The 14,928-nt window shown below is 36.2% G+C and overlaps 1 protein-coding gene across 1 annotated transcript in view; it reads right to left on the bottom strand.

The window, feature by feature from the left end:
- DGKB (diacylglycerol kinase beta) overlaps positions 1-14,928 on the bottom strand; it is a 586,586-nt gene that overhangs the window by 531,560 nt on the left and 40,098 nt on the right. The window contains exon 2 of the mRNA XM_072964909.1: positions 753-1,013. Coding sequence (XP_072821010.1) covers positions 753-822 — 70 coding nt within the window. The 5' untranslated portion in view covers positions 823-1,013. The remainder of the gene's footprint in view (positions 1-752; positions 1,014-14,928) is intronic.

Raw genomic sequence — 14,928 nt, 5'->3', positions numbered from 1 at the left:
GTTACTTCCTGTGTTCATCATGTTCCCAGCCTTTTGCTGCCCCCTCTTCATTAGTTGCTTCGTGTTCTCTCTTTCAACACCTTGACTGACACGGTTGCTATCCATTTAGATTCGAAATTCAGTTTGTGAAACAGACATGTTTTTCCAAACTCCATGGCAAAAACAACTTCTTATGAATCAAATTTAATGGTTTGCATGTACAGAAACTTAATATATGTAAAAGTCACATACTATAAAGCGAATCACTATGGCCTTTCTTTTGTACAAGTACACACACTAAATGAGTTGGTGTAACATCCTGACACCTCTTTCTTTTACCACCTCTAATTTCAACTCCATGATGTAACTAGGACTCCATACCGCCAGCCCCCAGTCCTTCTGAAATGTTACACTAACAAACAGGAAAAGAAAAATCTCACTCTCCCTTTTACTTCCATTTATCCTTCTCTCTGACAGTATCACCCGTCTCCACTCTCCCAAGCTGTCTTGCCCTTTGCTTCACATCTATTACAGCTGGAGTGTTTCCAAGTTTAGTTTTGCATCTATCAGCCTAGTTCTTTTTCTACTAGACTTGATGTTTAAGTTTACCTTTTCCTTTTTTTCATGCCAAAGGAGGAGTCTCAAATCCAATTACTTGCAAATACAAAAGACACTCCTATATTTATTAAACAGGATCTCTAATCTGTTCTGGTAAGTAAATACTTTTTAATGCAAGTGCCAAATAAAATCATATTATTAATATGCATACTTACACTCAGCATATTTCTGAAGCTGAGAAAATTCTGAGGGGCTGAGGTGGGCCCACTTTTCCTGGTTTGTCATGGTGGCGGTGGGGAGTTCTCTTACATACCAGGTGAGGAATTCTTTCTTCAGAAGTCTGGCAGAATTCTATGCTTCAAAGTTTCCACATGGTATGTCTCATTATAAAATACCTCAAGCTTTCAAAATATGCAGGCTGTCAACAGGAAACCACTGTGGACATGAGTTTGTAGTTTCAATAAGGTCTTAAAGGACTGCAGAAAGAAAAACATAAAGATCAAAAGATTAGCATTATTAAAAAGAAAAAAAATGGTAAGTTGTAGAATGTTAAAGATTTTTAATTCCTAAATAATATATTTTAAAGTTATTCTATTTTGCATAATACTCCATCTTGAATTGTTCACTCTTTAATGGCACTTTCATATATATTTCCTAATGCCAAATCACAGAAAAAATATGATTAAAAATACAAAGTGTAAAGATAATTGTGTAAGGTCTACTTAATACAAGGAGGTTTCTTTTGGTTTCTTCTGGTTCAGTTTTATGAACTCCACATTTCACGAGCAAACAAGGGTGTCATTTTTACCAATCAAAAACGTATCATTTATTTAATACCTAAACAAATAATAGGTAACTAGACCCGAGGTTTTTTTTTTTAACATTTTTTATTGAGTTATAATCATTTTACAATGCTGTGTCAAATTCCAGAGAAGAGCACAATTTTTCAGTTATACATGAACATATATATATTCATTGTCCCATTTTTTTCTCTGTGAGCTACCATAAGATCTTGTATGTATTTCCCTGTGCTATACAGTATAATCTTGTTTATCTATTCTACATTTTGAAATCCCATCTATCCCTTCCCACCCCCCGCCCCCTCAAGTCATTAAAGATGGGTAAATAAGCTCAAGAGTTCCCTGCACATACAATCTATTAGTCCAACCAGCTTTCCAGCAATGGTCTGGAATGTTCGTCAGTGGTAGCACGTCTATTTGCAACTATGCAAATCAATTTGGGGAGTTAAATAAATTGGTTTTTTTCTAGCAATAAAACAAAGAGAATAATTTTCATTTTACCATCTGTAAAAATCCCAATAAAGTTTACCAAATTAAAGCAATTCCAAATGCCTGACAGACTTTCATAATGATAGTAGATGGAACTACTGTGAATCATGCTTAAAAATAAACCCCTAGGTTGTCATGGACCTACATTCATTGCTACATCTATAAAGGCAAACAAAATGAAAAACCATCTGGTTTCAATTTTTTATCAGAGACAGTAATCAATTGCTCAGTAACCAAGCAGACTGACACTGCAATTGTTATAGAAACTGAAGCATTGAGAAACAACTTACTTGGATAGTTTATGAAACTGTATGACTGGAAGCCTTATGTATATAAATGCCATTACCTAAAGGCAGGGTACCTATATTTGGCATTAGCCTAAACCTTCTTCAGTATCTCTCTACTGTTCTCCACAGTCAACCAAACGACCTAACTGTTCTGTTGACTTTGACTAAAAGCACACACACACACACACACAAACACCTCTTCTTGTTGGTTCATCTGCTTATGTTTCCTGCAGTCAGTTTTACAAGGTGATAGTCTGCTACTGATGCATTAGCAGAGGCCACATTGCTAGGTCTTCTCTTCTTCCCAGGGGCTGCTCCTACATCACAGCCATGACTTTGTAGAGGCAATGCCAATGAAAAGAAATGAAAACATGTGATAGATATTTCTTTGTGTTTTCCACCCAGTTTCTTCCTGCTGATTCCATGCTTCACATTGATTTCATCCTAATTCTTTGCTTCTATCCAGTTACATGCCATTTTGGTAGGATGATAAAACAAGGTGTCCTGTTCTCTCCTCTCCAAAGAGAGACAGATGATTCAGTCGCATTTGTAACATCAGATTCTGTTTCATGGGGCTTTAAATGTTAAGTGGAGTTATTCAAGGACAGGGTGAAAATAGCTGTATCTAAATGATTACAGCAATAACGGGATACTTGTCCCTGTCGGAGCCTGACTCTCCAGGTTATCTTTTCACTTCTGGAAGCAGGTAGCATCATTTTAATAAGGGCTTAAGGGGGAGAATCAGTTTCTGTTGCCTACAACTGCAAAATCAAAATTGATGATAATGGCTGTTCATTTATTCATTCCAAAAACTGTTTACTGATCTCTTCTGTGCCAGAAACCATTCTAGGCACTGGAAATACGACAAAGATCAAAACATACAAAAAATGAAAATAATATAAATTCCAACAATATGTCAGGTTTACTGTATGCATGGCACTCTCCTGAGAGCATTCATGTGTTACATCATTCAGTCTTCAGGAAGCAACTCTGTGAGGTGCTAACAGTGCCCCATTTCAAAATGAGGAGACTGACAACAGGTGATAGGAATCTGGTGGAGAAGACAGAGATTCCCAGAAACCTGCTCAATATCCATTCTCTCTTGCTTCTTTGGTAACAGAACCCTAACTTTGTTGAATGAAAACACACCCACCTAAACAATTACATTCTTCAGGTTCTTTGCACAAAAAAGTGGCCAGCGAGATGAAAGTGGACATGGGGTGAGGTATACGAGAAGGTTCTATTTGAGGAAACAGCTGATACGTGTACTTTTAACCTTGTTTTCTCTTCCTCCAGCCTCCTACCTGAAATGTTGTCATCTTGGCTGCAAATTCAGCAGTTTCTTACGCTACTGACACAACTTTCAGAATGGAAGCCATGTGGGGGAGAGGATGCAGCTCAGTGGTAGAGTGTGTGCTTAGAATGCATAGGTCCTGGGTTCAATCCCCAGTACCTCTGTTAAAAAAGTATTAATTAATTAATTAATAAACCTAATTACCTCCCCGTCCAGGGGAAAAAAAAAGAATGGAAGCCACATGCTAAGAATAGCAGAATCCCATAAAGTAGACCAGGGGCAGGCAACTAGCAGACTGTAGACAACTTTGGAACATCATCTATTTTTGCAAATAAAGTTTTATTGGAATACAGACACACCTAGTAGAGAAACGAACAAGAGGCTAACTGTTGAAAGGATTTCAATGCCAAGTAAAGAGAGCTGGGCATTATTCTGAAGGTAGTAAGGAACTACAAAACAAGCCAGAAACCCGATTACTTTGGGAAAATGTCATTTTGGATTAATGTCAATGTCTTCACTCAGTTTCTTTCTCTTTCCCTTCTATTGTGATAGTTTCTTTACAGGGCCCTGAGCTCTCTCTTCTTTCCTTAACACAGCCTATCCTTAAATGTCCATGTATAGTCAAAAACTGAGATGATTCCACAGGTCTGCCTAATAAATTACCAAGTTAATTAATAAATTAGAATAGCAGTTAATTACTTAATTAATTATAGTTTTCCACATGGCTACCTGCTCAGAAACTTATTAAAATTCCCCAGTTAGTTTCAGATAAGTCACTCAAATTTAAAATGACTGGTTAACTGGCATCTTTGAGATCTTTACATGAATGCTGTCTTCACAATAAAGTCTCACTTAGTCATTCAGTTTAAAACTGAACACACCATCCCTCCAGCATTCTTCTGTTTTGAATATAACACCTTATTATCAAATATTTAACTTATTTATATTATTTAATGTTTGTCTCCTCACACTAGATTTAGGAGCACACAAATGATTTTGAGCCAGGATGGGATTCCACAAAAAGGACAAAACAACTAAAAATATTTATCGAATTTGCCCTTGATTTTCATTAGAATGTATGGATTAGATTTTGTGTCACCATCTTCTCATGTGCTCTAAGATGTAATTCCCATAAGGGCAGGGATTTTTGTCTGTTCACTGCTGTTTTCCAGTGCTTAGAAGAGTGCTTGGTATATATAAATATTTATGGAATGACTCACTTAAATGCTTTTTTCTTAATGAAAAACTTGGGTAGGAGAGTTAGAAGGAGCCCTCACACTGACTAAGAGAAAATGGTACGTAAAGAAGGAGTCACGAACAGAAGTCACTGTGGGTTTCACTTTCCCTAGGAGCCACGCCCCTCCCTTCAACTGAATGGACATAAACAGAAGAAGTACTTGGAGATACAAAACTTTCACAGTTACAAGGAAAAAAAAAAGCTTTATTTCATAGTTCGTATTTTTGGTTGTTGTTAAATATAACTGACTTTGTATAAACGAGTACCATTCCCGAGGGCTGCCATAATTGAGATGTCAGTTAAGCAATTCATAATAACAACACTTACACGAGTTCAAGACAGCATTTAAATTATTTTTAGATACTTAACAAAAACACTACTCAGCTTTCTTTGATTTAGTATGAGCTTGTCAACTTAGGTCTTCACTTTTTGTGATCGAGAACAGCTTTTCTGGATTGACCTCACCCAACTTGCATTTTAGCAAGTGGTATTTAGAGAGTAAGGTAACCCTGAAGGACTCAAAGTAAATTCTCTTAGGTTCTTAGATTTGGTTAATTCCAACATCAAGATGCTTTGAATAAAACTCTTTCTCATCCTTCTCTTAATGGAAGCCTTTGGTTTCTCACACTTCCGATAGTTCCCACTCTCATGCAGCCAAATAAGGAAAAATAATAATAATAATAGTAGTAGTAGTAGTAGTAGTAGTAGTAATAATAATAATAATAGTAGTAGTAGTAATAATAATAATAATAATAATAATAATAATAATAATAATAATAATGTGGGGTACAAATGGAAACGGTTTTCCTAATCAAACCTTTAAACTAGCTGATCTGATGTATCACAAGTCTCTGTAAAGGGACCCGTGGCCTGTGCTAATGTTAAATCAAGAGGCACAGCTCTTCCTTATGCCTCAGAGGGAGATGGGAATGATGGCAACACTTTTATGGTCTCTGCCCCTTGATAAATGTATAGAAAGAAAACGAGATTCCTTATGGTGCTTTTATGGACTCCCCACTTCCTGCAACGGGTTCTCTTCAGGCACAAAAAATGAAAGCCAGGAAGGATCCGCTTTGCTGGCTGTCGGGATGCGGTCTAATTCTGACATTCTCACTGAGTGAATGGATGTGCCACTTTGCTTGGCTGGTGGCAGGACGTTCTTGTATGGGAGGAGCTGGAGAAGGCTCTCTGGATTACTGAGCCTGGACTAAAACACATTCTCCATAATTAGGGAAGAAAATCAACCTTCTCATGAATAAGGCACAGGCAATGTCTAGATAAATTGATTTGATGGGTTCGTTGTGTTGTTTGTTCGTCACATAAAGTGTAGATTCCTAAATAATGATTAGAACTCAGCATGTGATGACTCCAGTCATCAAATAAAGTTAACACACACCCAGGCACACTGAAAACTGTATGTATATGAGTTTAAGGTATTATGATGATTGAAAATATGTACTACATCTCAAGGATCATAAACTCCAAATTAGAAGGTAACCCATGAGAAAAAAATCACAGAAGAAAAAAGGACAAGAGCCAAAATAGTGATCATAGAATTGCGGAAAGAAAAGTCAATTAAATAAAATAGTAAGGCTGCACTTGATTTGTAATTATTTGTTTTTTGTCCACGAAAAGAAGTCTAAATTGAGACCTGCTGACGTGGTAGGCACTGTGCCAAGTGGTGGTGATGCAGTTACAGTAAGACAGTTCCTGGATCTTGTGTGAAGGAAAGGTCTGCGGTAAGCAAGCCAACTACAAAAATAAATAATTATAAACTGTGATAAGCTACATGCAAAAAACAGGTAGTGGAATTATGCAGGAGAGTGCAGCATGAGCCCTGATTTAGACTGAGAGATGCAAAGTGCAGCCCATAGAAAAGTGTTATTTAAATTAAATCCAAAAAGCTGAGTAACAGTTATAAACTTGAGTGAGAAGAAGAACATTCTGAGCAGAACCCTGAAAGTGAAGAAAACAAGTAAAGAAACAAAAAAATAGAAACAGCAGGGAAGTGCTTCCAAAAAACCAAGCCTGGTGCCTGGCAAGCAGGAGGGGAAGGGGCATGTGACTGGACTGCAGAAGCAGGTGAAAACCACATCATGGAGATTCTCAGATGCCACATGGAGGATTTCCTATAAGCAGATTGTGACATATCGTAAGTTAGAAACTATGACATTGTAAGTAAATTATGAAGCCACTGATGTATTCTGAGAAGGAGATAAATATGGTCTGCATCTATTTGAAGAAGTTCATTTTAATCAATGGATTGGAAGGTGACAAGAATCGCAGCAGGAAGGCCAAATAGGAGGCTGTTCCAGGAACTGGATGACAGCTGGCAGTGGCTTTAACTAGGAAAGTCATAGTAAAGGTGAAGGTTAAAGAGCCAAACTCAAGATGTATTTTTGTAGCCTGATCTGAAAATGAACAGGAAGGACTGTACAGAGGAAGGGCTATCGAGAATGACTCCTGTAGTTTTGGGTTGAGCACAGGGTACAGAAAAGTGGAGTGTAAAGTTCCTAAATCCTGGAACACTATCAGGTGGGAAAAGAGGAGAAAAATCAGTATTTTTGTTTTGGGGTGTGTTAAATTTGTGGCGAGACATTTAAACAGAAAGGACTAGTAGACAGTGAGACAAGCCTAGCGCAGCTGGAGAGATGGAGGACTAACACTGTGAGCTGTAGGATACAGACAACATTTGAAGATGCGGAAATGCACACGTTTGCCTGATAATGGCAGCCCTGAAGCTGTGCTACTAAACTCTGTCTTCAGGGAAGAACTTGCATTCAGCTGCAAAGAGAGCAGTTAGCTGACAGCCTCTAGGTCTTTTCCCTGCAGAATACATTCAGCTTTTGAACCAAGGTCACGCTCTTCACAGGTAGAGGTCAATGACTAAAGATGATGTATGTATGAAGGTCATGCCATTTTTGTCCAGTGTGGGAATCCTCTAACGAGCCATATTTGCTCCAGAACTCCCGAAGGGAGTGGCTGAGACTTTATCATAAGCTATTCATAACCAAACCTGCATGCCCCCTCTTCTTTCCTTTCTAAGGTATTACATATGAATCATTATTTGAAGGATCTTTCTGCCTAATCCTGCTTTTCTTCTTTTGTTTATCTTTCACAGGAAAAATTTCCTGATAAGCCTTTGTATCCATCACTCCATCTCAGTGTTTGTTTCCTGGTGAGGACCCCACGTTTGAGGATCCCAAAAGGAAACAGACGGTGCACTTAAAATGGATAAGTAGGAGTTTAATAAAAGGCTTATTTAGGAAATGTGGACAGAGGTTAGAAAAGCTAATAGTTAGGCAATGATGAAGGGAGAGGGAAGTAACAGTGAGAAGATATGAATAAAATACATACAAATGTAGTAAAGGGAGCTCACTAAAGGCATGTAGTAAAAACAGCAGGCAGAGCTAAAAGCTAATAATATACTAGTTTTCATTAATTTAAAACTATAACAGCCTGATTTTAAAATATTAACTTGTCAACTAAGGCATCTAAAGGACAATTCATCACATTCTTAACCTGCCACTTCTGAATTAGATAGATCTGTATCCTCCTTCAGGTTCTGAGCTGTCTTCCCTTCCTAGGTAAAGTAATTCATTTAACTTGAGTTTAATTCCTTTCTTATGAAAAGTGGATAATACCACCCACCTCCCAGGGGCATTAGCATTTCATGAAATAACATGTGCATAATGTATAACCATAAAAGATTCTCAATAGAGGTTATTTTCTCCTTGCTTTTGTAAGTAAGGATTTGAGATAATTTTTGCAGTCCTGAATTAGAACATATATACAGTATGCGTATCAGGGAAATAGATTAGAAGTCTACAAACCTTTCAGAAGATTATCTCAGTGGCTTAATATTAAGGTTAATAATTGTGTTGTTTCTGACCTCTGCTGACACAAAAATCTAAAAAGAAATTTAAGGGAAATCTCTGGTGATGCAAAACAGGGAAATATACCAAGCTTTGTATTGTCTGCATTTTGTAGTCACGGTTTTTAACTTGGATTATTATTCAACTGATTCTTTTTAAGAAAATGAAGTGAATTTTCTCTTTCTTTTCACACATGATTTTAAGGTGGACACTTCTTAGAACAGAGAACTGAAGATCAGGTGAAAATGTGATCATGACAGGGGTAGGAGATTTCTCAATATGAGATACTGAATGTAAAGGGCCCTCCTGGAATCCTGCTGTACCCCTTCGACAGGTGATGTCTGTCTCCTCCTCCTTATCACTACCTTTCAATCAATAGATTACAGCGCAAGGGACGCTATACGATGTTCTAGAAGAAAGCCCAAACTAGCCATGTGAAGAGCCCACATGGAGACGCCACGCATAGGTGCACCTGTCAACAGCCTATAGCTGAAGTCCCAGTCAACAGCAGCCAGTGTCATCCCCCAGGTATGTGAGTCAAGATGCCTTCAGATGATTCCACCCCTAGCTGTCAGGTAGTCTCTGTCTCCAAACTGGAGGTCTCCCCAGATGAGGTACCAAATTGAGTGGAACAGAAACAAGCCAATGTCAAGCCCATTCCAAAAGCCTGCCCCACTGAACCCATGAGCACGATAAAATGGCTGTCTCGCAGCAGAGTATTCTGTGGTTTGTTCTGGTACAGTAAAAAGAATGCACGTCTTAGAGCAATATTTGACACACACAAAAAGTACCAACGTACTATTACTTTACTCTGATGATGATGATCACACTTTGCATGTGCCCAAATATGCAAAACGTGTGTGTGTGTTTAACTCTTATTTTACCATTCTTACATTATATGGTCAAGTTCATATTGCCGTGTATTTTCCATTTCCCTCTGAAGTGAAGAATGAAATCTTTGAGAGTTGAGTATAAATATTTAACCTAGGTTTGGACTTTACAGTGATGGATTGCTAAAAGATTAAGAATAAAAAATAAAAACCTAGCAGAATACATTAGAAAAAGACAAAGATGCTGTACTGGGAAAGAGAAAAGATCCATTTTGTAGATCATTTTTTTTTGTTATGTTTTGAGAAGGAACAAGGCCTATTTGTGTCTTCTGTAAAGATTTTCTGAATACGAATACAAGTCAAATAAAGAAAAGAAAATGAAAAAGACAAAGGATAACCCCTTTCTCTCACCTCCAGGATGGAATACTGATTAAGGAAGGCGGCCAAGGGCTTTTTTTAACCTGTCTGACTTGAGATGTTTTCAACAGAAACAGTTATTTCCTAGAATGTTGATTATTACAAGTTGACATACTTCTCTTTACTGTTTTCCATGCCCAGCTTAAGAAAACAGAAATTCTCTCTTCTTTTCCGAAGCATCTCTGATATAATGCATTCAGAGTTTATATTGAATTAAGAATGCATGTGTTTACAATTTTCTTCTATTAATTAAAAAATAATAAATTCAGTCTCAGGCACTTCCTGGAAACTGATGATTGCCGTAAGGAACTAACATCTTTCAAATATTTAATCCCTAGAAAATAATCAACTCTATAAAGATGTTATTCAACTTCAAGTTACAGTACACAACTGCCGAAGGAAAATCATTATTGAAGTACACTAGGGACCTTTTTACCAAATGAAATTTGATGTCTGCTCTGAGAAACAAGTAATGCTTGCAGTAAATCCACAGTATAAAACCACAGAATTGTATTCAATTTACAGACACAGCGATAGATGTCAGCAATAGAAGAACGTGTATTTTGACCACACACAATTTTGTTTTCTACTAAAAAAAACTCAAACTTTCCATGTACATCATGGTTCACCAAAAACAGCACTGAAAAACACAAAGTAATTTTCTTCTTTGATTTCTCTTTTGTTGCTAGTATTGAAATATAAAATGCTGCCATTCTCTGCTTGATAAAATATTAAATATCTTTTAAAAGGACCAAGGAAGAGTTCAAGATTAGTAACTTTTTTTTTTAACCATAAATTACAAAACTATAAACTACCAGAAGCTTTCAGAAGTGAGCATGGCAAACTTCTGGAATATAACCATTTTTCTCTAAAATTGATGTAAAAATGGTGATTGGTTTAAATTTTACATGACATTCTATAAGCAAAATATACATCGTCTCCATTCCTCTGGCCATTGTATTTCTACATACCTTCAAGACATCTCCCCTCACTCATTTGTCCTAAGCCCCCTTCATTCTACTATCATCATTGTGGTCAAGGTACACTTTCAAAAAGTCCACCAGCATATGGGATTCCCACATCTGACATCCCTTCATGGTTCTCTATTACCTGTAGGATAATGTCCAATTTGCATCATTGAATATTCATAATTCAACCATGAACTCTAAATTGGTACTCTGAAGCTATTATCTGTCCTATAACTGTTACTTTGAACAATATTTAACTTCTTTGTAGCCTATTCATATCTTGGGGGAAAATGATAATACAAATGACCTCAGGAGCATTAAATATGTTGCATGAGGCAGCATGTTTATTATAGTGGATGACCTAACTAAAAGAAAGATTTCTTTCTTTTTTATTTCACAAGTTAAGCTTTTACTCTTAACCTATACAAGTTTATCCACAGAATTATGAGAGAACGAATAGGCTAACAAAATTAGACTACTGTGTATGTTACTCGTCCTAAAGGAAAAAAAAAAGTAGGAGTTCTTATAACCAAAGAAAGAAAGAAAAAAATGAATCAAATTCTAAACTGGAATAATTCTTTGGAAGAAACATGATGCAGTATAACACACTCAAGAGAGCCGGCAGGACATCCTTCAGAAACCAGAAACAGTGGCAAACTGAGCCATGTTACAAAGGTTTCAACGTAGGTTTCTAAAAAAAGGTATTGAAATTAAATTACTCTTTCTGAGAAGAAGATTTTGAGGTGTGAAACGAGGTTGTAATATTTTAAATCAGGTCTATATCTCAAAAAAGACTGGTGAACAGCAGCAGCTGTTTGGAGATCAGCAGAGAAATAGCACACCTCAGTCTCTCCTGGTTAGAATGGCCTAAATTTAGCAGCACTTGGAAATCCAGGGAGAGACTCAGTCATCCTGTAAGATCTATTTCCAATGAACAGATTCTGTCTTCAAAGTTCTTTCAGAGAGAGGATGTATACCCTTTCTGCTTAGGTAGGCAGCTTTAATCTTGAGGTATTTGTTACAAACATGTATCTGTGACATACAGGAAAAGGATGCAGAACTGAAGATTCGATTATGTAAATCTGTATTTTCATTGACTAAGACACAGCTAACTCTCAACATAAGTAAACACACACACTCATCCACACAAACACACACGTACACATTTTGTCAGAGACGAATTGAGTGTTTCGTCTTCCTGAATTATAAGTTTTGAGTTCATGTATGTGTGGGTGCTGATAATTTTGTATTTTCTTTGGGGGTGGAAAGAGAAAACAATTCAAGCTGCAAAAATTATCCTTTAGTATTCATTTTTATAAATTGTATTAAAAGAATTTTGTTAAAATGTATATTAAAAAAAGGACTTTACTTACTCTTTAAGTCTCAGATATTTATCTTAAAGTGTTTTGAATAGTACAGCGTCTTTGGAAAGATCAGATTCTTTCCATACTTAACTTATTGCTCTCCTTTTTACCTCTAAATAGCAACACCCTATTTAATGTTGATTACATATGACTTTTGATAAAACCCCCTTTCTATTCTGTTGAAGAGCAGCTCGTGTGCACTTTAAAAAATATTATTTTTAATCCTGAGAATCAGGCATAAATAACAAAAGCATAAAATGTAGGTAAAACATGCAGAAGACAATATAAAAAATATCACTTGGTAGTAATACTAACGGTATTTATCGTCAGTGTGCTGAGTTAGGTGATGTAATGAATCCTAGTAATTAACCTTTTCCAAAACCTGTAATACACCTGAATCTCTGAAGCACATGTTGCTATCAGTTTAGTGATAGAAATAATGCTTCAATCAAATACAAAATCTGATAGCATTCAAGATACTATCATAAAGCAACTCATTAGTGAGCAACTTTCAATTTACAAACTTTTCCTTATTAACCTCCTGAGGCTTATTTCTCAGTGCTGAAAAATCCAAGATTAAATTTCGAAAACTGTTTGAGGGGACTATAACACAAAGATCACAAGGTAGCCCGTGAAAAAATTTCCTCACTGAAATACAAGTATAAAAGTACACAGTTACAACTGATCTTTTTTTTTTCCAATTTGTAAGCATACATTTTTTTTTCACTGACACAAACCCACTCACACCTTTTTAAAGTCCAGAGGTTAACACTGCTTTGTATTATTTCTAGCTTCCTGCATTCTTTGACTACATTTGTAACATCATTTATATGTATACATATAAAATGAACACTGTATAGTACCATTTTATATGTTTTGAAACTTTATATAATTTATGTCACACTATCTTTTTCTACAATTTATATTTTTTCACTCAAATTTTCCAGAGCATATATCAGCGTATGTATACAAGCATATGTAAGCTCTGATCATTCATTGTCACTACTGTGGAACAAAAGCATTCATTGTATGAATATACCAAATTGATTTATCTAGTCTTCTATTTATGGAATTTATATTTTATGTCTGATTTTTCATTATTAAAAAAACGCAATTGGACATTTGTGCATTTACCTTTCAAGCACATAACTATACATACAGTTGCTGGATTTTAGAGTACACTTTAGTTTATGCTGCCAAATCCATCTTCACCATGGACTTATTTTAGTGAGCTTCTTAAGTTTTTGCCCACAATATGAGTATGAAAGACACACTAGGGAGTGAACCCCAGGGAGTCATGCCCTTAGGTAATCTCCTCCCCATGAATGGCAGTGGGGACTGTGACTTACTTTTAACCAATACAATATGGCAATGGTCACTCCCTTGATTAGGTTACACTATAGGGCAAAGAGATTTTGCAAATAATAAAAGTACTTGATCACCTGACTTTAAGTTCATCAAAAGGAAATCTTCCTGGGTGAACTCCATCTAGTCAGGTGAGCAAGCCCTTTGAAAGAGGGTCTAGAAATCAGAGAATTGAAGTGGCCAGGTCTCTCTCTCTCTCTCTCTCTGTTTCTTGGCTTCCGCGAATTTTATAGCCTCAAGCAAAGAAATTCTGCCAACAACCCGAGGCAATTCAAAAGCAGACCCTTCTCCAGTCAAACCTCCAGAATAGAATGCAGCCCTGAAGACAGCCTGATTTCAGCCTCGTGAAACCTGGAGCAGAGAATTCAGCTAAGCTATGCCCAGATTCCTAATGTGGCAAAACTAAGACATGTTGTTTGAAGCTGCTAAATTTGTGGCAATCTCTTAAGGAGGTTTGTAAGACTAATACAATAGTTATAAAATGGCACCTTATTTTTGTTTTAATTCACATACTTCAGATTCTAGGACACTGAGCACCTTTTCACGTGTCTTTTGGCCATTCAGATATCACTTAAAATATATTGCTTATTTGTAACAGTTTTCCATGTTTCTATTGGGTTATTTTCCTTTTTCTTTTTCAGATATAGGGGTTCTTCATGTATAAATTTATTGCTTTAAGTATATTTCAGTTGCTGATGGTATCTTATTGTCAGGATCTTAAATTTTTTTTTAATCGACTTTATTCTTTTAGAGCAGTTTTAGGTTCACAGCAGAAAATACAGAGAGCTCACACATAACCCTCCCCACCCACACATATATAATTTTAACTTATTTAAATCTACCAATTTTTATTTTATAATTTATTAAACATTTTAATACTGTATGTAATTCTAAGTATCTCAAGAGACAAATCTAGAAAAAAGAAATGCCCAAAGTGAATCTATCTTCTGCTCTATGGAAAATTTCTTACTTGACCTGTGACCTTTAAAAAGGAATACTCAAATGATACTGATTCTCAATTATAATTAAAGTTCCTACTCTAGTGACCTATAACAGCATTTTTCAATGCAATGTATAAAATGAATATTTAAGATTTTCAATGTAATGCACGAAATGAATATTTAAGACTGTGGTGAGGATGGAGAATGAGAAGGTAAAACTGTTTTCTAATACTGGCCTACAACACTATAAAAAATACCCCAGAACCATGCTGTAGGGTTTATCTTTTGTTTCCAAATGCCTCAATACAATGCTACTCCAGAGATTGTCCACAACAGATCCCCGTGTCAAGAAATAACTAGTTAAAAGGACTTTGAAGGCCAACAGTAATACATATCAAAGAGCCAGCGTGATTACACTGTTCTCACAATTGTTTTAGGATATGAATATATATCTCCTGAGAAAAATAAAAATAGAAAATATGTATCTAGAGAGAGAGGAATATATGTGAAAGCAATGGAAGACA

This window comes from Vicugna pacos, chromosome 7 (assembly GCF_048564905.1).
Source record: "Vicugna pacos chromosome 7, VicPac4, whole genome shotgun sequence".
In the NCBI taxonomy this organism is placed as follows: domain Eukaryota; kingdom Metazoa; phylum Chordata; class Mammalia; order Artiodactyla; family Camelidae; genus Vicugna; species Vicugna pacos.
Note: the sequence above shows the minus strand (reverse complement) of the source record. Positions and strands in the feature narration are given on the sequence as shown.